We start from the raw sequence: 23,910 nt of genomic DNA on the forward strand, positions 1-23,910 counted from the left end.
CCAAGTGCAAAGTGTACTTCCCGCCGCATGCGTGTAAAATGCAGCATTTCCCAGTTCAAGTTTATTACAATGCATCCAGTGCGGGGAACACCCTTGAATCATAAATCCGTCACACAAGGTGATGAATGATTCCATTATGGTGGAAAAGGTGTCACTCACCGTGACCTCTAGTTTTAGCAGCATCAGGAATATAATTGAAGAATGTATTTGTCTGCAGCACTTGTAATGAGTGTAAGCTGCTCGTGACGCTCTGCATCCTGCATCACCGACAGCAAACATGTCTGTCTGTTGGTGTCTGTGTGCGTCGATGTTGGCGGCTTATCGCATCCATCACCGTGTTTGTGTGTGTGCATGCAAGCCATGTGAGGGTGAATAATACAAGGTCATCAGAATAACATTTGCGAGAGGGTGAGAGAAATTGACTTGGTGGGATGGGGTGTGGTGGGGGCTGTTTGCGGTGCAATCGCTGGATGGATGGTTGGATGCAGTGAGAGCAAGAACAAGGGATGCTCAGAGAGAAAGCTGGTATATTCATAGCAGCAGTGGTATTTATAGCCGCCTGGAGGAGAGGAGAGTGTGGGGGCGCGGCTTGGTTGGCTTCATAAGGCAGAGAGGGAGGAACTGGGAGGAGTGAAGCATCGCCGGTGTGAGAGGGAGGCTATTTAGCGTATTTGGCAGGAGAGGGGAAGAAAGAGGGGAGGGAGGGCTGTTTTTTGAGTCTGAGATGCAAAGGGGACAGAAAGAGAGAGAGAGAGAAAGGTGGGGCGGGGGGTAGGAGAGTACGTCGCTGAGAGGAATCTGTCAGATTCAAAAACACACGACTCTCGCTGTCTGTGCGATGAAGAGACCAAGGGATGGAAAGAGAGATCTGAGGAAAAGATAGAAAGAGACAGCAGAGGAGCTCAAAGTGAGGTATGCAGCGCTGACAGCCAGTGTGTGTGTGCATGTGCGTGCTTGAGTGTGTGTACGTGCCCATTTAGTATGTGTTTACACTCTCCTTGTGTGTGTGTGTGTACATGTAAAGTGAATGACTTTGTATTTATGTAGTATTTAGTTTGGTGCTAAAGCATTCGTAGGCAACACATGCTGACTGTATTATGTAACGCGTGCATCATGTTCCGTGTGTGTGTGTGTGTGTGTGTGTGTGTGTGTGTGTGTGTGTGTGTGTGTGTGTGTGTGTGTGTGTGTGTGTGTGTGTGTGTGTGTGTGTGTGTGTGTGTGTGTGTGTGTGTGTGTGTGTGTGTGTGAGTGCTTGTGTAATTACACAGAGGTGTTTATGTGGCTATTGTGTGTCTCATTGGTCACAGAAAGTGATTTATGGCAATTGTAAATAGAAGTCAACACACCACTTCAGCTCATTCTTAGATCTGACGCCCCTGTCTAGCATCTGTGCTGTTTTTCATCTATTTGAGAAAACAAAATAAGCAGATGTCACATGAAAGTGGTATTTGTTTTGGGCTTTTTGCTTTAAAAAACACTTACATTGTTAAAATAAGATCAAAACTACAGCTAATGCTCATGAAATCAGTTAATATACTGTGTATAAATGTGAAAAAAATAAGACTGCTAAATAAATAAAAAAGCTCTTACGATTAATCTCTGCCATGAAGAATTTAGTGTTTTGGGCCCTTGCTTAATGGGATTTGGGCATTGCTCAGGAAGTTCATCCCCCCAACCAGTGCTAATTTCCATGAGTTTGTGCAGTTTGGCCTCCAGTTTGAAAAGACACGTCCTGCTTAACCGAACCAATGCCACCCACATCAATGGGACTGCAGATGAGTTGCACTTGGCACCTTGATTGCTCAAGGGCACCTTGACTGTGTTTGGAAAGTAAACTAGTCTCCATCTGTAGTGCTGTGCAATTATAGAAATATTTTTTTATTTTTGATTGGTATTGAAACCATGATTAACAAAATAATTATTTGTTGATTTCAAAACATTGCATTTATTCATCGCCCAAAACTCACCTACTCAAAACTATCATCAAACCCTCATACATATTCATCCCTGTATGTTGAACACTTTATTCTTGCCAAATGACGCTATAAATCGTAATCATAACATAATATTTCAATGTTTATGCAAAACAAGAAAATACTTTCTTACTTTGGTATTTTGTATTGATATTGTGACAAAGATTCAACCAGATGGGTGAAGCCAAAGGAAAAATACCCAACTAAAAAAAAAAAAAAAACATGTTCTAAAATTTATGGTTTCTTTTTTTTCTTGTTTTCCAAAGAGCTTGAAATATGACTTGAAAATTCAAGCTTCTTTCATTTTCTTTCTGCCGCACACATTCAAACTGTGAATATCTCTATATGATATTGTTTTGCCTTGATTTTTTGTTTTTTAATTTTCACAATTCTTGGGACTTTCTGGGAAAACAGGAAATCGCAACTTTAGATATAGTAGCTTCCAAAAAAAAAAACACCCACAAATCATAGAACTCGTTTTTCACAGATTAGGATGAGGATGTGCTACACACTGGTTGGCACATTAATGTAAAATATGTCACGCACCATCATCACATTAAAAAAAAAAAACTTGAGCGTGCAAGAGGAGCAATTTGAGCCATAATTTCAATAATATGCTCACTATCTAAATTATCCTAAAAAAAGGACCTCTAACTAGGGCAGTTTATTTAACACGTATAGTCCGTTGAGTGAGGACATACAGTAAGGCTCTCATCCTGTACAGTGCCAAGCTGTTTGTTTTAATTGTACCGTCGACCAAATCCTTCAGCTATGCCTTCCACAAACAAACACTGTAAATGATCCTCCACATAAACTCAACCACAGCAGGAAGCAGAGAAATGTTGATAGCTGTGTGTAAAATATGGCTTTGATTTTGTTGCCTTCGATTGCATTTAGTTGCGTTGCCAAAGCCTAAAAGGCACCTTCTAAGCAAAATAAATGTTTATATTTATATACTGTTGATTTCTAGCTTTTGATTAAAAATGGTCAGCCGACTGCTTTCTACAAGAGGATATTTGGTTAAAGTCTGTGCTGGATGTTTACTTCTGCACCGACCACAACCATAAACGAATTGTCCCCGCGGTGTTTTTATGCATCTGATAGGAATGAATGAGGCTGGGAAGCTTCTGAAGGAGCAGACTGTGAATAAATAACATTTGAGTGTGCAGGCTGAGTCTGACCAGAACTCATTTTGTCAGTGATATATTGAATTTAGATTAAGCTTCCGTGCAGAACAAATTTTGCAAAGGCCCAATTTGTTTGACTTCGAGAGAGGCCAGTATGAGGCTTCTCTACCTGCTTGTCTTTTTGGAGCTAATACCGTTTTTGTGAAGCAACTCTTCTTTGCGATATGCTTCAGGTGAACCTCCTTCTCTTAGTTGTTGGCATGGAAGAAAGACTGAATCAAAACTGCAAGCAGCAGTGAAAGTTCACGACAAGGTGAATTTCCCAGTAGGTGTTTGTCAATGTCCGACCCCAAGAATAGCCCAAAACGGCCACTTCCAACCATAATGGCCATAAAATATGGCCATACAATGATAATAATGTGCAAATAACAATGTAAAAAAACAGATTTAATGATTTACATGAGATGTAAAACTCCGCCTCATTTTATCAATATTAGCCTAGTGAGATAGTCAATGAGCTGTTGCAGTGATTTATGGCTCAAAAGGCAACATCAAGGAATGCATCAGGAGCGTTTTAAAGACTTCCTAGGAGGCATGATTTAGTAGAAGTTTATTGCTGTGAACCATTTCCCCTTGAGAACCTCATGTCAGTGAGCCAAACACATTGAGGGTCATACCTCAGTGAATGTACAGCATGCATGTTTGTAGCGTTTCACTTCTTACCTAAAAATGCCAAATGAGTCACTTGATGGTGAAGTAGTAGACTTGTCTGACTCTTTTGCAGGGATTGTGGCTTTAGTTCACACTCAATGACTGTTGACTGGTACAAGTCTTGTGTTTAGTCCAGCTTTTGTTTGAGATGCTTGCTTGATCCAGATGGATGGATGGATGGATGGATGGATGGATGGATGGATGGATGGATGGATGGATGGATGGATGGATGGATGGATGGATGGATGGATGGATGGATGGACGGATGGATGGATGGATGGATGGATGGATGGATGGATGGATGGATGGATGGATGGACGGACGGACGGACGGACGGATGATGGACGGACGGATGGGCGGGTGGACAGACGGATGGGCGGGTGGACAGACGGATGGATTGGGTGGGTGGGTAAAGTTTGGGTGGGTAGATGGGTGAATTATTTATAGAGCCTACTTTGAAACACTATTTCTATTTAGAAATCTTACTGTAAAATTCAAATGCTTACTATACGTGGTCAATTTTAAAAGTCTTACTGTACTTGATAATGTTAAAAATAAAAGCCTGATGGTAAATTTTCAATGTTTTGAATGCTAATGGATTTTGCCAATATCAAAATATATTTCAGTGTCCATTTCATATCAACCAAAATCTTTTAATTATTCACTCCTCCACATTCAACATAATGGTAACACATTGTTCCCTTCGCAGCCTTTGTGGTGCAGGTGTTATCACAGATGACCTGTACTTGGGAAGCACTGGTTTGATCCTGCCTCAAGCAGGTCGTCAGTCCAACTTCTTTTTATTTTAATACTATTCATTTAAATTGTATAAATACTGTATTGTTGTATTTATATTTAACATTCATTTAATTTCATTTAGCTCATCATTATACTTGCATTAATATTTTCACATTTTAGCATTGACATGCAATTTCTACAGAAATTGCACATTTTCTAGTTTATGACTTCTTTTCTACTCACGGTAGTTTGCAGCTGTTCAAGACATCGCAGCTGTAGGAAACATTCAAAATCAAGCGACGTTTCACATTCTGATTTTGGTGTTACATTACAGTGCATTTAAATTGGACGACTAGCACGCGCAAACGTCTGCTGTGACACTACTAACACAAGCCGAATATGCAGTTGAGAAAAAGATCACAGGCTAAGTCAACTTTTCTGAATTTCGACAAAACAACTTATTATTATATGCAACGTTTCGTTTGGCTGGTTTTTTTTTTTAATTGCAAGCAAAAAATAGAAAAATAAGCTGAAACTCACTTTACAAAACTTTAAAAAGACACCTTTGAGCTTTTCATTGCCAGTCCCAGTTGGGGTTTACCATCAAAGTAAACATGTGTGTTGAAAATAACCAAGAAAATAACACACAGTGCAAATCATTATAGACAAGCTACTGAATACTATCGATGGTCACCGTGTTATAACACTTTAAACAAAGCCTGTTTGTACACAAACAGCAAAGCAACACTTTTAGAGAGACAATATAATGACTCACGGACAAAAATTAGATTCTTTATCCTCTGGAAAAAAAACATTACAATGTGGAGCTGAAACGGATTCATGGCACTTTTGTATGTTGTCACTGTTTGGCAAGTTCAAGTTAGTACGGTACTTAACAATTTGCTTTATTGATAAATTGCTGTTTCAGTGCCCATGTGAGCTTTTACAGGCCATAAAAATGGCACAACAGACTACACGTTTTGATTCATTTTCTAACTTGCGTGACCCAAGCTGAGTATAGTTGCACGTTACAGTCTCTGTCAGGAAATGCACTCTCACAATCTGCCCGACTATCAAATAAAACTCATTCCATTTTACAACATATCCTGTGTTGCATCTGATGAGGCATCACTTTTTTTTCTTTTATGGTAATTGCTGAAAATCCCTTTTGTATCAGTATGAGCCACACTTTTTTGTCTTTAATCTTCCTTAAAGTCACTTAGGGGACTATCTTGACTCTTACTATGTAAAAAAAAAAACGCTGATAGTATGATAACCTTGGTATGAACTTTTAAAACCGTACAAAAGTCTGATTCAATTAGACCATAAATGATAGCCTGCAGTGCCGTGCACTTAAAACTCAATCCACAAACTAAAACTATTAACCTCTTTTTTTCTTCAGACCTATACCAATACAAGTAGTCAATTCTTGAGTAATTATGATACATAAAATTTCAACAATAACAAATTATTTTTGAAGACCTATATATTCAATTTAAGTGTTTTTCTTGAAGTAATGAAGTTAATACAAATTATAAAAAAATTATATTCTTCTAATTTCTAGTCCCTGATGGTAAAACCATCAGAAATGACTGGCACCTTTCAGCACCACTCCGATACCTTGTGTCGGTACTCCCCAATCCCTCCATAAAACGCAGTCGTGTCTGTGTTTGCAATGAATATTTTACAATAAAAAGTTTAAAACCCCTTTATTTTGAATCAAACTTAATCTTCTTCTACAATATTTGTTTGCATTACCGCCTGTCCAAAACCCTACTAAAATTCTCTTCCACCAGTGTTTCATGACCTTTTGTGTTTCACTTCAGGATTGTTGAATCCCTCCCAGGCAGATCTTGAACATTTGCTTTGTTCCGTGCCGATTAAGGTCACACGCTGATGAAGGCCTCCTCCAAGGTCTCGGTGTCCTCACTGTTCTCAGCTGTGGGAAATCACTCCATTTGTTCACTGTAATTCTCCATTATCTTCCAATGTCTTTCTGTAGCTGAGCTTTGGCTGGGAGATGGAAATTGAGCTTTTTAATCATAGTACCAATATTGCTGCTCTGCAAGGTTATGTCAATGTTTTACTCAAAAAACATTGCTTGTAAAATGCACACAGCAGATTGTGCTTGTTGTGCTGTCAAATTGACAGTCGTTGCAGTGTGCGGAAACCTGTTGAGACACAGGATGTGGTGGGTGGTTGCTTTTTTTTTGGAAGGGGGGGTAGTTTGTGCTTGGCCGTACATAGCCTTGCATGTCAAAGCACCCAAACAAGCCCACTTCAGTGCCACATGTGACTGCTGTACTTTGCAATACAGTTACAATTTTTGTGCCTTTCTTTTGTTTTCACACCTCATTGACTGGGTTTCAGACATTGTGTAACTTCCTACGCTATGAGCCATTTCACAAAAGTGTCAACAAAAGTATACAGAAAAACTCTCTGCAAGATTTAACTAAGTACATCACTTGGTTTACATCCTGTTGACTGTCACGTCAAAAACAAATCAAAGTAAATAACTTTCACCTTCAGGTTTGGTAGAGGTAGTAAACATTTATGCTGAACATTTATTAACCAATTACGTTTCAAATTTGCATCATAGGGTCAATAACTGGGCTTGAAGAATATCAGCTTTTTGATATCCTCTGATTGGTTGGTCTGACCAAACCCAGTTCCACTAACAAACACATCCGTAGCAATCATCACACAGTAATACATTTGATAATCAGCAACTTGGGTGAAGAATATATACTGTATTTTATTTAAGTTAACATTGATTTTACTTTTACTCCAAATTATGTATGTGGCACAGTTGAAGTCTGTTATATTGCATTTTTATTATGCATTGATGCGTTCTTTCACGGGAATGTGATAGTGGTGGTTCTGAGAGGTGAATCGAGTACTTTTAATTTCAATCTCTTCATTTTAACAATGAAAGACAACCGAACAACAATAATCAGACCATGTCTTACTTTCTTCCCAAACCCACTGGCTATTTATTTATGTATTTATTCATATATTCAATTTACAAACTACCAATTAGCATACTAATTTCTACTATCCGTAGTCTATAAAAAAAAAAAAACATCTCCAAAGACTTGTGGAATAAAAACAGATATTGATGTTTCATTTAATCCCTCTTGGCACGCACCACTTTTAGGTGACACAGCATCCAAATCAAATTCATGTATTTTTTTTGTCTGTGACTTTTACCTTTATGGGCATCCCCGACCTTGAGGCACTGACTGAATGTCCTTTGTTATCGCTGTTACTCAGCACCTCTCATCCGTCCATCCCCCTCCTGTCTCTATTCTTCCTCCGTCATCAGCCTCCTCATCACGGTGTCCCGGCACTGTCTATTCTTTGACGTGACCCCCATCAGACTGTCCCTCCCACTAAACCTCCCTTCTCCGGTATCACTATCCCTTTTGCTACCCTGGGCTCATTTGCCCATGCTCTCATTCCTATTCCGCTCACTATAAATCTCTCTCCCTTTTTCCCAGCTGTCCCTTTCCATCCATCCATATTCTCTAAACATGATACTGTCCTCTTGCTCTCCCTCGTTCAGAACAATCCCCAAATGGATCGACATTCCATGGACACAACGAACCGGCCTGACGTCCCTGGCAAGTGCTGCCAATCGACGCTGATGCCCCTGTGCTGCATGAGGTGCTAGGTCAATCAAAGGGTGGAAGGTCACAGACTACAGGCGCTCGGGCTGGAAGGTTAAAGGACAGGCAACTGGGACGTTCAAAGCACACGCCAGGCTCAGGAGCAAGAGGAGAGAACAGACGAGCATCAGGGGGTTGGCAAAGATGATGACATCACACGGAAAACTGAGGAGGGAGAAAGGGAGTCTCGCCGAGTATGAATCCCAGATGAAAGGTGAGTCACTGCACATGTGTTGTTTCATATAACCACACCAGACACTTTCGGTATACTGTACTGTACTATCACCAGTTTTCGGAAAGTTACTTCCAAATTTCATTTTACCATTGACTTGCATTTGGAAGTAATATGTTTCTCTACAAGGTGATGCACTGGTTAGCATGTCCGCCTCACAGTTAGGAGGGTGCTGGTTTGATTCCACCTCCGGCCCTCCCTGTGTGGAGTTTGCATGTTCTCCCCGTGCCCGCGTGAGTTTTCTCCGGGCACTCAAGTTTCCTCCCACATTCGAAAAACATGTATGGTCGGCTGATTGAATACTCCAAATTGCCCCTAGGTGTGAGTAGGAGTGTGGAGGGTTGTTCGTCTCGGCTGGCAACCGGTTCAGGGTGTCCCCCGCCTACTGCCCGATGACTGCTGGGATGGGCTCCAGCATGCCCGCAACCCCTGTGGGGACAAGCGGTATAGAAAATGGATGGAGAGTTGTTTCTCTACAATATTACAGACGCTGTAGTTATTTATTACTTTTAAGTTACTTATTAGCTCTCAATTAATGGTAATCCCGCATATAATTGGAGGGAGAGACACAAAGTCTTATTCGATCATATATTGCATTTGCAAATAGTTGTTACCACTATCTGAAGTATTGCAATGATGTAGATTAATCAAACAAAGCAAACCTTTACACGACATTAAACAAACTCAACCACTAAAAAATAAGTAGAATCATGTCATAGTCTGCAGCTGCAGTCTCCGTTATCTGATTTAAAAGCATCTACTTCTTCTCGTTTATTCGAGACTTCCTGTGTGATTGCAACTCGTTACCGGACCCGGTAACTCTAATAATAGTACAAAAAATATGCATTTCATGTTGTATTACTACGTTACTGCCTTAATGCAACACCTTCCTCCCAACACTGACTATTATAACTACTGTATCAAAAACCATTCCTTTATGAAAACAATGTTTGGATTGACACTTTGAGATGAAGCGTTTTCAACAGTACTTGCACTCAGTGTTACAGAAAAATACTGGGAATCGCCAGTCTGGACACGGCAATTTGCATTAATAGGGTGAGTGAACGCTTTTTATGTTGCTCTCCCTACACTGGTGAATTAGAAGGCCACTGAGGGGCAAACAACTGCAAGTGTTTTCGAAGGCAGCGATTGTTGAGTTCCTGGCAGGATTCATTCAAGGCTGCAAATGTTTGCCAAATGGTCGTCAGACGTTCACCAGTACTTTTCTTGTTACAAGGGAATTTTGAACATGTTCAAAATTTCCTTGCGACAAGGAAAATCACTCCAACTGGTGGCGACACACTGGGATAGGAGTTTGATGCTGGCATTTTCATACTTTCCACATCATCACTTGGGTGGTAGAACTTCAAATGACAGGTTTGTTGTGCTGAAGCTTTTGAGTGCTGGCATACTTTGTGTGCCAGCTTCATTCTCTCCTCATTGCTTATATTGCTGCCATGCAACCTACTGTGAGCAACTTATCTTGTCAAAATAGCTCCTTCATCTTCGCAAGATAACGCCCACTCTGTCTTCCCTCAGCCACATGTTCATTGTTTACTTCTTACTTTTACTTGCTGTTTACTTTTTTAACCTGTACAAAGTAAATGCTATGAATACATTTTTTTTTCCTTTTACCTTTCGGTTTGTGCCGCCCAGTACCAAAGACTGGTGGTTGCAAGGTGACCATGCAACCATGGTACAGAGGTGCCTAATGACCCATGTGAAAGGTTGCATGGAATAACCCTTCAGTAAGAAAACCTTGAATGGAAGCCAAACCATGAATCAATATTAACAGCACAGCACACACATTGTAGTGTGTGTGTGTGTGTGTGTGTGTGTGTGTGATGTGCTGGGTTTTGTAACTGTGCATACCGTGACTCATTGGCTCTGTACTGTACTATAAGGTTGTATTTATAGTCGGCATGAGCGACGCTGTCTCCTCACATCCAGTCAGCCCTCGGCTGTGTGCGGCCAAAATGAAGGGAAGAAGCGAAAAGAGGTGTGGGGGATGAGAAAGCTGAGGAAGGCAACATGAGCGAGAGATGCAAAGTGATGCACAGACACTTTAGTATTCAGACATTGATGTATCTATTGGGCCATGCTGAATTCACTCATCAGAGAGTGTGTATTGGAATGTTGGCGTGGTCATGAGTTACCTGAGTGGAAAGAATTGCAGCATCAAACACAGTCAGACACAAATCGTAACCCTTAAGTAAAGCTCTCGGTTTCCTCTCTTCAAGGAATGATTAAAACATCAAATATGATGATTTCCTTTTCATGTAAGCCATTTTTTTCTGATGTTAATTGATGAAAGGGAGTAATTAATCAGTGTGCATATTTTTATGAAGTCAGCATCAGAGCAAATGATTTGTGATTTTTGTATGAGAAATTACTGAACTTGCTTGATTTGTTTAACAATGTCATTTATATAGTATATATTATTAAAATTTAACAATTGTGTTTTCTCCTTCTGTGTCTCAGATTTGCGGGCACAACTGACTGACCAGATTAAGATTTTAGACTCTCAAGTTGAGGTGAAACAGCAGCAGCTCTCAGATCTTTCTGAGTTTCTTCGCCGGCGCGGTGATATTGAGGCTGAATATGCACGTGCCCTTGATAAACTCACCGAGAGGTTCACCCACAAGACAAAAAAGTGAGGAAGCGATATCTCATTTCACATGAATTAATTATCAATAATGCGTTGTTCAGTGTGAGTGAGGATGCCTTCTTCTCTGCAGGAAGGAGCAGTGGGGTCAGTCAGTGTGTCAAGTCTGGTCCGTTTTGCTGACTCAAACCCGTTTGGAAAGTCGTGAGCACTCAACGTTGGGTGACACCTGCTGCAATGCACTTACACAGCGCTTAGTGCACAGTACAGAGGACACACACCGGCTACACAAACGAGTGAGTATGACACAGAAGTGTTTGATGACCTTTTTGTTTTTTTACATTTAGAGTTTTTGGTTGGGATATTCACCCCTCCATGTCCACTCTGTAAGACCAGTGTGTGCACACTTAACACGGTGGATATTAAAAGAAAAAAATAGAGTGGCTCCACAGAGAAAGTCTGTGTCAACTCATTCCTGCTGGGGAGGGAACGTTTGGAGTTTGCCCTGAAGTGCGAGTCCTTGACTTCAGCCCTGAAGCACCAGGCAGAGCTTAGTCTTGAGCCTTAACAATTGCTTGTGTTGACAAAAGTACTTAAAAATCTTGAATGTTGCCAACATGAATTTCAGAGTTACAGCCTTTTGAATATTTTCACATCAAAAAAGTAAATTTGCCCATTCATTGACCAAAATCTTTTGGAATTAAAAATGCATTTTCGTCAAATATTTGTATTTGTTTAATAATTAGTAATATATCACTATAAAATGTCACTTAATAATTTGGCTGGTTCAATCCAGGACACCCTCAATCAGTAAATAAACTTTATTTACAATCTGTCCAGATGGAATAAAATAGACATTCTTTTTATCGACAGAGTAAAGAGGTTGGAATCCAGATGCAGGATGAGTTGCTTAAGGTTACCACTGAGTTGCAGACGGTGAGCATTTTATATTGATGTTCTGCATATTAATAATGTCGGATACACTGGAAAGTAAAAATGATCATGTGCACTTTGTGTTACACGACACATGGCGATGAAGGCCTTGAAGACATACAACCAGTACCACACTGACTGCCTAATAGCTGAGGGCAAGCTGAAGGAGGCTGAGCGGTTGGAAGAGAGACACACTGGCAAATCTGCCGAGCTCGGCCTCGGCCAATCAGGAGGGCAGAGGCGGAGCTCCGTCAAGAAAATTGAGAGATTAATGGAGAAGGTAAATCCCGTGTGCTGCCCTCAGTATGACAAACATGTTCACGTTATGTGTAGAAGTGAAAAGAATGTGCAAATGTGAATGGTAGATACCGACATTGTGTGTATTATTTTTATCTAAATGGATGGAGAGAGGTTGACATTATGGGCTCTGTTTGGGGCCCGGTGCAAGTCTTGCGTGATGCATGGTATAAATCTGCACAGCGGTGGACTGGACTGCGTTTTGGTAATTTCGAAGACGCACACAGCTAGATCCAGTTGAAAACAGGCTTCTGTGCCATTGTGGGTATGGAACACAACCAACAGCTCCTCTGACCATAGCACAAGGCGGTCTACCAAATTCTTAAACAAGAAAATAAGGTTTGCACCTCCATGAAAATTAAGCTAAGCCGTTTTTTTGCTGTTGCACTGGTGCAATGTTGACACATATAAAGCCCTGTTTGTGTTTTTGAATGAACACGGATTTTTTTGTATGTGTGCAGAGGCATGGCCGAGTGCAGGAGACTCAGCTCAAGTGCACAAAGGCTCGAAATGACTATCTGCTCAATCTTGCTGCAGCCAACGCAGCCATGAACAAGTACTACCTGCAGGACGTCAGCACTCTCATTGACGTAAGAAACAAACATTTCAGCAGCTCTCTCATCACCTTTTTCCCCCTAATACATACTCTTTCTATTTTTAATTGCCCATCCCAAAAGACAATTATTTTATCAAACTCAGTCCTAGGGCTCATTTTTCTATTTCGTATTTTTTCACCTGAGCCTGAAATGGAACTTTACTTTGAATGAAAAATCTGTATTTTATCTTTCAATTAAAAATAATGAGCTCCATTTTCGATTGCCAATTATTGAAAACAGAAAGGCCAAACGAAACAGACATTTCCCTCTCACACAACATCAACATTATTGATGCAACTCATGCAACTTCTCCTTTCCTGCTTTCCCTTTCCATGCTTTATTGCTGCCTGTCTCCCCCGGGCAGTGTTGCGACCTGGGTTTCCATCCTTCTGTGGAGAGGGTAATGAAGTGCTACCTGGCTAGTAGGTGGCGCATCCAAAAGACGGAGGAGGCAGGGCTCAAGCAGCTGGAGGCCGCAGTAACGTCGCTGGACCAGGGAGGAGACAGAGATGCACTGCTGCAGCAGCATGACTCTGCCTTTTGCCTTCCGTTTAGGTTTATCTACCACCCGCATGAAGGCGACCAGGTATCGTCGAATTTATGGTGAAACGAGATGAACCCTGAATGTTGCTCTATTTTAATGATGGATTTGTATTGCAGGTGTGTGAGGTGAGTGCGGAGAGTCAGGTTAGATATGAGATGGAGACCAGATTTCAACAACTTCAGTCTCGACTAGCTTCTGTCACTCTGGAGACAGAGGAGGTAAGATGACCTTCATCATACCTCGCTTTTCACTGGGATCGGAGACCAAGCCATAATAACAATAGCAAAAAATCACCAATAACGGACGCATCCCCAAAAATATAGATAACATCTTAAGTTAGTTGACTAAAGGAAAGGTAAGAAACTGAAAAAGCATTCCCTGATCCCCTGTATCTTGCCTTACCACAGGTCAGTAAAACCCTCAAAGCGACACTCACAGCCCTGCTGGACTCTATGTGTGACAGCGACTGCAACACCACCCCCGACGTGCCCAGCAGCCTATTACATGAGCCCCCCGGAGTAGGTTCCACCACAAAACTTACCCTTGCCAAGCGTCGAGCCAATCAACAGGAGACAGAGACCTACTATTTTACAGTGAGTTATACATATTCCATAGCATGTACTATAATTTCTCGAGCGATATGAAAGAACAAACGTTACACACTGTATTTCAAGGTTTACCATTTACTGGATGAACACATTATGTATCATCAACCTGCATGATTTGTTTACAAAAAAAAGAATGCTAATGTAATTTCTCATTCATTCCTATAGAAAGTGAAGGAGTTTCTCACCAGTAGTTCTTTAACTTTCAAACTTCAAGCCAAACATGATCTACTACAAGATGCCATACAGAAAGGTACGACCTTACGCTGTGGAGCCGCCAAATTTGGACACATTGACGTATTTGTGATGTCATCGGTATTGTTTGAATTCATAAACTTGTAGTGTTTACGCAACTTTTACTTTAGTGTCGATCGAGCCCGTTTCTATACTGCTTGTACTCATTGAAGTTACATTAGTGTAAGCTTGGTAAAATTATTTTGTATGTGTCATGTTTTATTACTTAGTAATTGTGTTTGGAGCAGCCAGATATTTTCCGATGACTTAGTGAGTTGCAATTCTCACTCTGTGGTTATTATTACAATCTTCTTGTTAGTCATTAATGGTAACTTTCAATGGTGGCGTCACGACAAAGGCAGAACACATCAACTAAAGATTTTTTTTCCTGGTTTCAAGCAATTTTGGAGATTCCACTGTACAACAGTAGCTTCTCATAAGGCTGGTCACACTTGAAATGTGTGAAAAATCAACTGAAAAAATGTTTGTTTTGTTTTTTGCTCTTTCCTTCAGCTGAGGCCGTCAACACAGACCCCTCCAGGTAACCATGAAATGTAAATATAGTGTGACCGAATGAGCTATGGATAATTCGAGAGAGGAGAGCAGTGAGGACAGAAAATTGGTTTTTACACTGCCATTTTGAGCCATTCTCGATTACATAACAGGTCAATTTTGGAGGGAATGAGGACTGCTGAGCTCAAGTGTGACTAATAGCTGCATTTAGCAAGCATCATTACCGCCTGGTTTAATACGCACAAACAAAATGGCGTAATGCATTTTATGTATTTCCCAGAGCTCAATGTGCTCGCTCTGTGCGAGTTCGCAAGTCCAGACCCATTTCCCAATTTTGCCACACACTCTTCAGCACAGATTTACTCTCCTACATACAGGTAAAGATTACGCAATCTCTAAACCCAAAATTGCATTTTCTTTGATTTGCTTTTGTGCTATTTGGCTTTGCTTTTCTGAGGAACTAATGTGGAATATTCTGGGCCTGTGTGTACTGAATGGTCACGCTTATGGCTTATTTATGGCACTCTATCCTTTCAATCCATTTCCTACTTTTTTCTGTTCCACTTTTAAAAAGGGATTAAAATACACTTGAGTCTCCATTGCCTCCTCTCTCAACTCCTCAACTTAACTTGTGTGTGTGATTATGTGCACTTTGCATCACTGCTTCTAAATCTTTCCTACTCTTATTTTTTATTCACTTCTTTTCCTTACCTTGCCTTTTCCCTTTCTGTTCACTGCTGTGCTTTGCTTGGTGTAGAAGAAGAAGAAGAATGTCTCGTACACAGGTACCAAACTCTGTTGTTGCTCCAATAAAGCAGGAAATATGACGTCTTTATGTCAACCTTGAAAACACATGAATGGGAGTTCTATGATTAAAAAATACTATAATCAAAACGATACATAGTACAAGAAAAGACAAGGAGTAGTTGATGATTATTGTGTCATTTTTCATCCCATAGCCATTATCTAGCCCAGCTTTGTTTTTTGTAGCATAAAGATTTCTAAAATAATTCTTGACAGGGCCACTGAATTAGGATCCACAAACAATATCTGAAAAAAAAAAAACCATAGAATAGCAGTATTTTCACTTCAAATTGAATAATAAATGAACCTGAGATGAGAGAAAATGTTGCAGTAGATATAACTGAAACATAAATGGGTGCGGGGGTTGCTCAACCACATTTCTCATCCTAGCTACGGCCCTGGCAGTGCCAATGATGCATGTTTTCCACCTTAGCAACTAAAGACAAAGCTATCATCATTTCATGACTGATTTTATGCAGCTTTCCAACCTTCACAGTCTCTTGATTCATTTTCCTATCACATCATGTATTTATTTGCACCCCCCCTCCTCCAAAGACTGTTGTAATATTCTTTTCTTTGTGTCCTATTTCTTCTGGCGCTGAAATCCTCTTCCTCTGCAGAGCTCCGGCCAGCAGATCCCTGTGGTGGTTGAAAGCTGCATCCGCTTCATAAACCTTCACGGTGAGACAATTTGCATGAGTGGCCGTAAACCATGCTGGGGGAGCTTCTGCGAACATTAAAACGATCGGATGGAGTCATCATGATGTCAATGCACTACCAGCATTAAGAATTTGTCATATATTTGACTCCCAATGGAATCATACTTTACTGTAAAACCAAATTCTTATTGTGAACCTTAACACAAAGGTAAAAATATGTTAAAGCACACGCTGTGTTTGCTGTCTTTGTTCCAGGTCTCCACCATGAAGGAATATTCCGAGTCCCTGGGTCACAAAGAGAGGTTAATCTAATCAAGGATGCCTTTGAGAGAGGTATAGTAAATCTGGAAAAAAAGCTGACATCATGCTTTTAACCATTTGAAAGCTTGGGTTGCAAAATAAGGTGTTTATCCCCTGTTTACAATATGTTTAGTCAGATTTCTTCCTAGAATTTTAACAAAACCGTCAATCTTGAACAAACATGAACTGTTGTTGATTTTGGAAGATCGTTCACAGAAAATGTCTAGTCAGGAGAAATACGCTTTGTTCAATGCAAGGTGCCTTTCTGTTCACAAAACAAGGTGCTTTGGCTTGTACGCTAGTAATTCTAGGTTAATAAAGTGGAAATGTATCTGCATATTCTGCATATCTACTACTCCCCGTGTAGGAGAAGATCCTCTGTCGGACAGTGAGTGTGACCTGGACTCAGTGGCCGGCGTTTTGAAGCTTTACTTCAGGGGCCTCGAGCCCCCCCTCTTCCCCTATGATAGCTACTTGCAGCTGCTGGAGTGTGTCCGTAAGACCCCTCTTTTTTCTGTGCTCTGTTTGCAGATATCTTGTCACACATGATTTCCACCACCACTATTCAACATGTTGTTGCAGTCAATTCTTTAGACGATTCTCTAAATCAAATCAACTTGAATTAAACTTTGTATTTTTTGCCTGATGTTTCTCTTCCTTTCTCTCATTTTCATTCAGAAATCGAAGGTATGGTGGAGAGAGCGGCACAGATAAAAGCAATTGTCTCTGCTTTCCCACGACCTCTCCTCATTGTAATGCGATACCTGTTTGCATTTCTCAATCAGTGAGTTAATATATCAGTGGATGAGAAAGGATGTTGAATTTTGTACAAAAAATGGTGTAAAATTGTTATCACCGGAGCAATACATTCGTAGTCGTCTGTCCGAGATTTTTATCTTTTTCCATTATTGTATTTCTAAAATACAGTACCTCAACATCTGTTTTGAAGACATGTAGCAATGTAGCTTTTTTTGTGATTGCGTTATGTTTTTAGCATGTTGGCCAGCTTTCAGGAATGTGTTATGAGAGTATTTAATTGTGTCGCTGCTGCTTTGTGCGCAGAGCTCATCTTGTTAGCAAATTGTCCAGGTTAAATATACTGCAGTGCTTAAGTTTCCGTATGATTTTCAACTATTTTTTTCACAAGAACACATTGGCATATTTGATTATTTTCGCTCTGGTGGTACCAATGAATTTGTGCGTGTTTTCGCAGCGTGACTCAGTATAGTGATGAGAATATGATGCAGCCCTACAACCTGGCCGTTTGCTTCGGGCCAAGCCTGCTGAGAGGGGTTGATTCTGATGACGTGGTTGCTCGGCAGCCGCAGGTCAATGACCTTGTCAAAACCATGATCCTCCAGCATGATGTCATATTCCCAGGCCAGTCGGAATTGCCAGGCCCTATCTATGAGAAGCACATGACTCTTGAGCAGGAATATTGGTAAGGGATGATTCTGTTGCTGTTTTCTCTCATGACTGTGTGATATGTGTAGAGTGAATGACAGAATTTAATATCCAGTTATAGGTGGTTTAAAATATGTAAAGCAGCTTCTTTTTTTCAGCTTATCCTCCAGCTTATTAAGTGAATTTAATGCCACATCAAAGGTATTTCTGTGCAGCTTTTTGCAAGAAAGCACTGATCAAATTTTGTGAATCCTGACAAAGTCAATCATTCACGATATTGTTATTCTGCTCTGACACTACTAAATATTGTACTACTTAATGTCATTTCCATTTTCCAAGAGATTAGCACTCAATCAAAGACCAGAACCTGCCCTTGTTTGGGATGGCTGAGTTTCACAGCCAAACATATCAGTACCAAATGTTACTTTTTCTGCAAGAAGATCAAACGTGACAAAAAAAAAACAAGCCCCAGAAATAATTTAGAGGCATTGCCATTAATTCAAAGCACTTACTACTCAAAGCCACATTTCCACCAATCAGCATAATTCAATTCACCATGATTGTGTTCTGACGGATAAAACGTGTAGGCTGGATAGGGAAAGCTTCATCAGCAATGTAAATATTTTAACATTAGACAGCATATAATTTGGCACTGAATGAAACCAATAAAATAAGCACGGCATCTACTGAAGGTTCAGGTAAACAAGATCCGTGACCGGAAGAAGAAACTACCACAAACTCACCATTTGCTTTGTCTGCAGTGAACCAATCACAGAGGAGGGAGATGGAGAGGCTGAACAACTGCCTAGTGAGGATGGTGAGGAGAACGCACAAGCGAACACACAGTTACTACATTTGACAATGAATAAAGTTCCTCTTATGGAATGACATTTTTGAATATGGCTGCAAATCAAAATCATGTGTACAGAGTGGGAGGCCGTGGCAATGTTTGACTATGCGGCAAGATCACCGGCAGAGCTGTCGTTCAAGCAAGGGGAGCTCCTTATTCTTCACAGTAAGGCCTCTTCTGATTGGTGGAGGGGTGAAGCAGGAGGACTCAAAGGTCTCATCCCACACAAGTACATCAGCGTCTTGGAAGGGTGAGCACTCTTTAGTACCATGACCACATTATATTTTTGTTTCCTTCACTCGTGTGTTTTTTATCCAGCAAAAACAGCAAGGCAGTAGTCAAATGGGTTGCACAGTTTTTGCTCAGTGAAAGAAAGCACATAAGTGACAATTTTCTGGACTTTCATTGACATTATATAGTTAAAATTACAAATAAAGGGATCCATACACCTTTTCTAGATTAAATTTAAGTGCTTTTTGAAACACTTTTAATATTGTTTTTTAAGTTTGGATAGTTATTATGTAGTTATTTATATATAAATCACCACCTTCGTTGATTGCAATAAACAATACGGATTCTGTGTTGTAAAAAAGCGTAAGATCAGAAATTAAAGGAAATACACGTTGTGTCATCTCTTGCTTAAACTTCAATTTGTACAAGTAACATTTCTTGTCTTGTCCTGCAGGTCAGAGAAAGGGAAAAAAGATGAAGGAGGAGGTTTCAGCAGCGGTGGCGGCGGTGGCGGCAGCGGCGGTGGTGGCGGCAGCACTGGAAATTTGACTGCAGATGATCCTCATACGGAGAACACTGTTCGGTACGAACACACACGCATTCACATTTTGCAATGCTTGCCAACTAATCTATGATTTTACATCATGTAATAAAACAATATTTTCAGCAAATGAACATTTGAAATATAACATGTGAAATTTGAATACAAAAGATGATGTTTGCACTCACCATTAGCTATTAGCTCATATATTTAATATTTTCCAAAATTGATTAAAATGGTCATTTTTGGAGTTTGGTGTCAGTTTGACCATTCGCTTGAAAGTGTGATGAGTCCAAATTGGCCAGTCGCAGAGTACAGTAGCTAGAAAAAGATGCACTAGACCAGGGGTCACCAACGTGGTGGTTCACGAATAGCCTGTTCCACAAATAGCTCACTTTGTGATAAGACAATGTGATTTTCTATTTAACAGTCAGTTCCATTCAGAATTGTATCAGTCAAAAACATTTGTGTGTTTTTCGACAGGATGCGGGTGAACAGCGACGGCGCTTCGTTGCCTGGGCGACAGAGAGGAAGTGATGGAAGCCCTGGTCGAAAGCCGCCAACCTCCCCGGCGACACGCCACCTGCCAGTGTAAGACCGACTCACGACTCACAAACGTATCAAATGTATTGACTAAAAAAATTGCACATCCCTTGAGTTGGGGGAGAAATTAGAGAGAATCAAGCACTTTTAACAATCCCATGCCACAAGTAATCTTTTTGCCTAATGTATGATGTCCTTTTATCATGTTGGTGTGACAGTTTGCGTTTGAAATGACCAGTATTTCCCTTTTCAAGCTATTGTAGTTAGTCCAAAATGGCTGGCGGATGAATTTTTCACATATAGTTTAAATCTAATCATCTCTATTTCTCCGATTAGTGTGCTGTACTCCTTAATTTGAATATGGAAAACAACTTTGATTGGTTGTACGCTATTTGTCGGCGTCTTGTGGCAGCCAAGCGTTTGTAGTAATGTAATAATGTTGAATTTGGATCATTCCATGTTGGTTGTGATTATGAACCTGAATTCATCAAATACTCAAATGTTCACCATCATACGCTTGCGTAGATCCATCATGAGACAGGGTAGTCTTACCCTATTGATGGGTTGGGGCAAAAGTAACCATGAAAACCAGATAGTGATATAGTGTTTTATTTTTGTTACCAGTGCAAGTCTGGCACAAGACATGCCCTTAATCTGTGCAGGGGCAGGTTAGACCTGTTTGAATGACAATATTTTTTAAAACATTTATTCATACTCATTGTATCACATCTAAGTTTTCTCTACATAGTTGGGAAAAAAACATCAACAAAAAGACATGATGCTTATTTTTTTGGTTGAGGGGGTTCTTGAGGAACGTTTGCAAAGAAAAATGTGTTTGTCTCTCAGGTCTCAGGAGCGAAGACACACACTAGACACTGTGAGACAGGCAGGGTTCAAACCTGTGGACCGACCTACATTTGCTCAGGCAGAGAGGACATCGGTTGACAAGGTTGGTAGCTCAGTTGAACTGATTGCTTGTTTTCACAGTCAAATCATGTTTTAAAGTAATTTCCGGTAAAATGGCAAAAAAAAACCTGTGAATATTCTCATTCATCCAGGTCATTGTATTTGAGACTCAGGTTAGCACTGTCCTACCTAGCCTAATAAAGCCTCCTCAGATGAGAGGCAAAATGTCTTCCAAGACACCCCAAACAGTCCTTTTGCAATTGATACAGTGCCCTGAGAATTTTGTTCATATAGTTGAACTGTCCGTGCAGCCACTTTCCCGCTTGCTGTACTTCATCATAAATGTAATGCTCCATTTCCTGTCCACGTTCCTCTCTGGCCCCGCCCCTTTGCCCCTGTCAGGAGATAATCAGCCGCCAGATGAACTCTGTCTTCAAGGAGCTCTTGTCTCGACAACCTCCCATGGCTGAGGCTCCCCCTGCTCTCCCCCCTTCTTCCTCTTCTACCGCCACCTCCTCCTCTTCCTCTCCTCTCCCTCAAACTGCCAAAAAAGTGGGCTTCAGTATTCGAGGACGGGCCCTTTTCCGGCCAGTGGACTGACATACCCTAAAACTGGATGGATGAGTCAAAGTATAGATTTAAAGCTTGAAAATGAATATGTTGTCACGCATTCTGGGAAAATCTTGATTTATTTTTAGGATAGTACATCTATATATTTACGTCTGTGCCATTTCATAGTGCCACGTGGTGCTGTATTGCAGTATGTTGTGTGTTTTCCAGCTGCTTTTGGTCTTCTTTTTCTTCCAGATGTGTCAGTCTGGTTTTGGTCTTCAGTTGCGGAGAACAAGGGATGTGTTCTGTCTAATGTGGGGGGATATTAGGGCCAAACTGAAAAGAAAAAAATTTGATACTACAAAAATCAAGCTTGGAATGTTATGAGAAAAAAACTTCAATTGCAGGTGTAAAATCTGTAAGAAAAAAAAGCTTATACTGGTCAAGAATGTTTTGCTATTTTTTTTATTCAAGGATGCAAGTAAACTTTTCTCTATATGATTTTTTATCTGAATCGTTTTTTCTCTAGCACATTAGGTTTTTAGAATAGCAATAATCATCTATTTAACCATATCTATCAAATAAAAGGTTTGGTTAAGCAACAGGTAGCCTCTGAAACATCATTGTTATTAATTACAATGAATGGTTAAATTTCATATTACGCAAGCTTTTATTGGTCAAACTTAAAAACAAAAGAATGAAAACATCTCAAAAACCTGATGTGCTGGGGGTGAAGACTTCAGAATCAAAATTACGTGTAGGTATACATAAAACCATCCCTGACTAAAATTTGCTATTGACCAGTGTTTTTATGCTTGTAATATTGCATCTTTATTCACTTTAAAAATGTCCTCATACATTGAAAAGAACCCAAGTTTAGTCTCTAAGAAAACATTGTTTCCATATAACAATTTTATTCCATTTGTGGTTGTAATATTATCATGAATCACAACTTTATTCTCAAAATATTCCTCATTTAGAATTACAATTTTATTATTGTAAGTCTGACTATCATAGTAGTTTTCCTTTTAAGTATGGCCCTAATTATCAGTTAATTGGTTGACATGCTTCGTGACAGTAAAAAGACTGTCCTCTTGGGGCAGGTTCTGAGTGCGTTAATTCAGTTCATTATTAAAGGAGGATAACGACTGCCAATCTGAGGCCTGTGTCAAGGAGTGCCTCTGTATTATTTTTACATTTTCTGTTCATTTAAAATATTTTTACATGATGTGAGCTGTAAAGATGATTGCTTTGACATTACTGTATGCAACAAGCAAGTATGTCAATATCTGAAATAGCATGCAGTGATTTGACAAATGCGTGGTGGAAAAAAGACAAAACAACATTCCCTTTCATATGTGATACATGGCCGATAAGGCAAAACTCAGGGCTTTGCAAAGTTAAGATGGGCTGACTCAGGTTTGCCTTTGAAGGAATTAAGTGGCTTCTCTTGGCTTCCTTCAAGCTGTGTAAGAGCCAAAACTGCCCTTATGTCAGGGGAGAACTCATTTGACTTCTTCTGTCTTTAACTGTGACTATGGCAACAAAGTTTGGCAATCCCACTCCTAATTGCACATTATACAGTTCTAATGTATACAAAGAGTCAAGCCTGAAATGATTCATGCCCTTAGGTGTGAATAATTTGGGTCTTGACCGTTGGCCTATATCTGTTGCAAATAGACCAGATAGAGTTACACTCAAAATTATTCATACCCAAGGTATGAATAATTTGGGGCTTGACTCTGTGTGCGTGCGTATGTATGCGTATGTGTGTGGTGTGTTTCTTTGTGTGTGTGTGTCTGTGTGTGTGTGTGTGTGTGTGTGTATGTGTGTGTGTATGTATGTATGTATGTATGTATGTATGTATGTATGTATGTATGTATGTATGTATATATGTATATATATATATATATATATATATATAGTATATATATATAGTATATATATATACTATATAAATAAAATCGTACACCAAAACACAACCATTTGACATGTATTGCGTCCCTCTTCTGTTGAATTTTCATTGAAACATAGATGTAATGCAATTTACTTGTTTTATGAAATGAAAGCACCCTTTTATTCAAAGTCACTGTTTGATAATGTCACTAGATTTGAAGTGTAAAATTACGGCATATGCGTGATGAAAGAAACTATGATGAGAATAAAAGAGACTCGGGTGATGACTTTTGAAGTTTTGTCAGTGATTTTATGAAGACTTTTTCCATTACATCTGCCCAACTGGGTCGCAAAAACAGCAGAGCTAAGTTTTAGCTTTGGTAAACTTTTCAGGCAAAATAATATTTATTATATTGTTAGTGCATGTTTATAACATCCAACTCACATT

The 23,910-nt window shown here is 40.0% G+C and overlaps 1 protein-coding gene across 2 annotated transcripts; it reads left to right on the plus strand.

Annotated features, from left to right (window-relative positions):
• The first annotated feature begins 708 nt into the window (after window positions 1-708).
• arhgap4b (Rho GTPase activating protein 4b) lies at window positions 709-23,749 on the plus strand. 2 transcript variants are annotated; one of them, XM_088399893.1, is made up of 24 exons: window positions 709-912; window positions 8,115-8,431; window positions 10,931-11,102; window positions 11,188-11,350; window positions 11,928-11,990; window positions 12,094-12,267; window positions 12,746-12,874; window positions 13,245-13,466; window positions 13,541-13,642; window positions 13,832-14,017; window positions 14,198-14,282; window positions 14,777-14,804; window positions 15,534-15,561; window positions 16,201-16,261; window positions 16,495-16,572; window positions 16,907-17,035; window positions 17,218-17,323; window positions 17,753-17,980; window positions 18,705-18,760; window positions 18,872-19,043; window positions 19,479-19,607; window positions 20,049-20,156; window positions 20,955-21,057; window positions 21,417-23,749. In XM_088399893.1, exons 2-24 carry the CDS (start codon window positions 8,362-8,364, stop codon window positions 21,612-21,614), a joined length of 2,790 nt encoding a protein of 929 aa, XP_088256019.1. In that variant the 5' UTR covers window positions 709-912; window positions 8,115-8,361; the 3' UTR covers window positions 21,615-23,749. The 2 variants fall into 2 exon arrangements, with proteins under 2 accessions (XP_088256019.1, XP_088256011.1); XM_088399885.1 differs by lacking the exon at window positions 15,534-15,561 and adding an exon at window positions 15,057-15,153 and having other exon boundaries at window positions 710-912.
• Window positions 23,750-23,910: the final 161 nt, after the last annotated feature.

This window comes from Syngnathus floridae, chromosome 2 (genome assembly GCF_059516105.1).
Source record: "Syngnathus floridae isolate MCC-2025c chromosome 2, RoL_Sflo_1.0, whole genome shotgun sequence".
Taxonomy (NCBI): Eukaryota; Metazoa; Chordata; class Actinopteri; order Syngnathiformes; family Syngnathidae; genus Syngnathus; species Syngnathus floridae.

Excerpts from the sequence above, each read along its gene's own strand:
- arhgap4b (XM_088399885.1), top strand. The coding sequence starts at position 8,362 with ATGATGACATCACACGGAAAACTGAGGAGGGAGAAAGGGAGTCTCGCC. Across the intron at positions 17,036-17,217 it reads GCAGCTGCTGGAGTGTGTCC|AAATCGAAGGTATGGTGGAG; the intron begins GTAAGACCCCTC and ends ATTTTCATTCAG. Across the intron at positions 21,058-21,416 it reads AGAGGACATCGGTTGACAAG|GAGATAATCAGCCGCCAGAT; the intron begins GTTGGTAGCTCA and ends TGCCCCTGTCAG.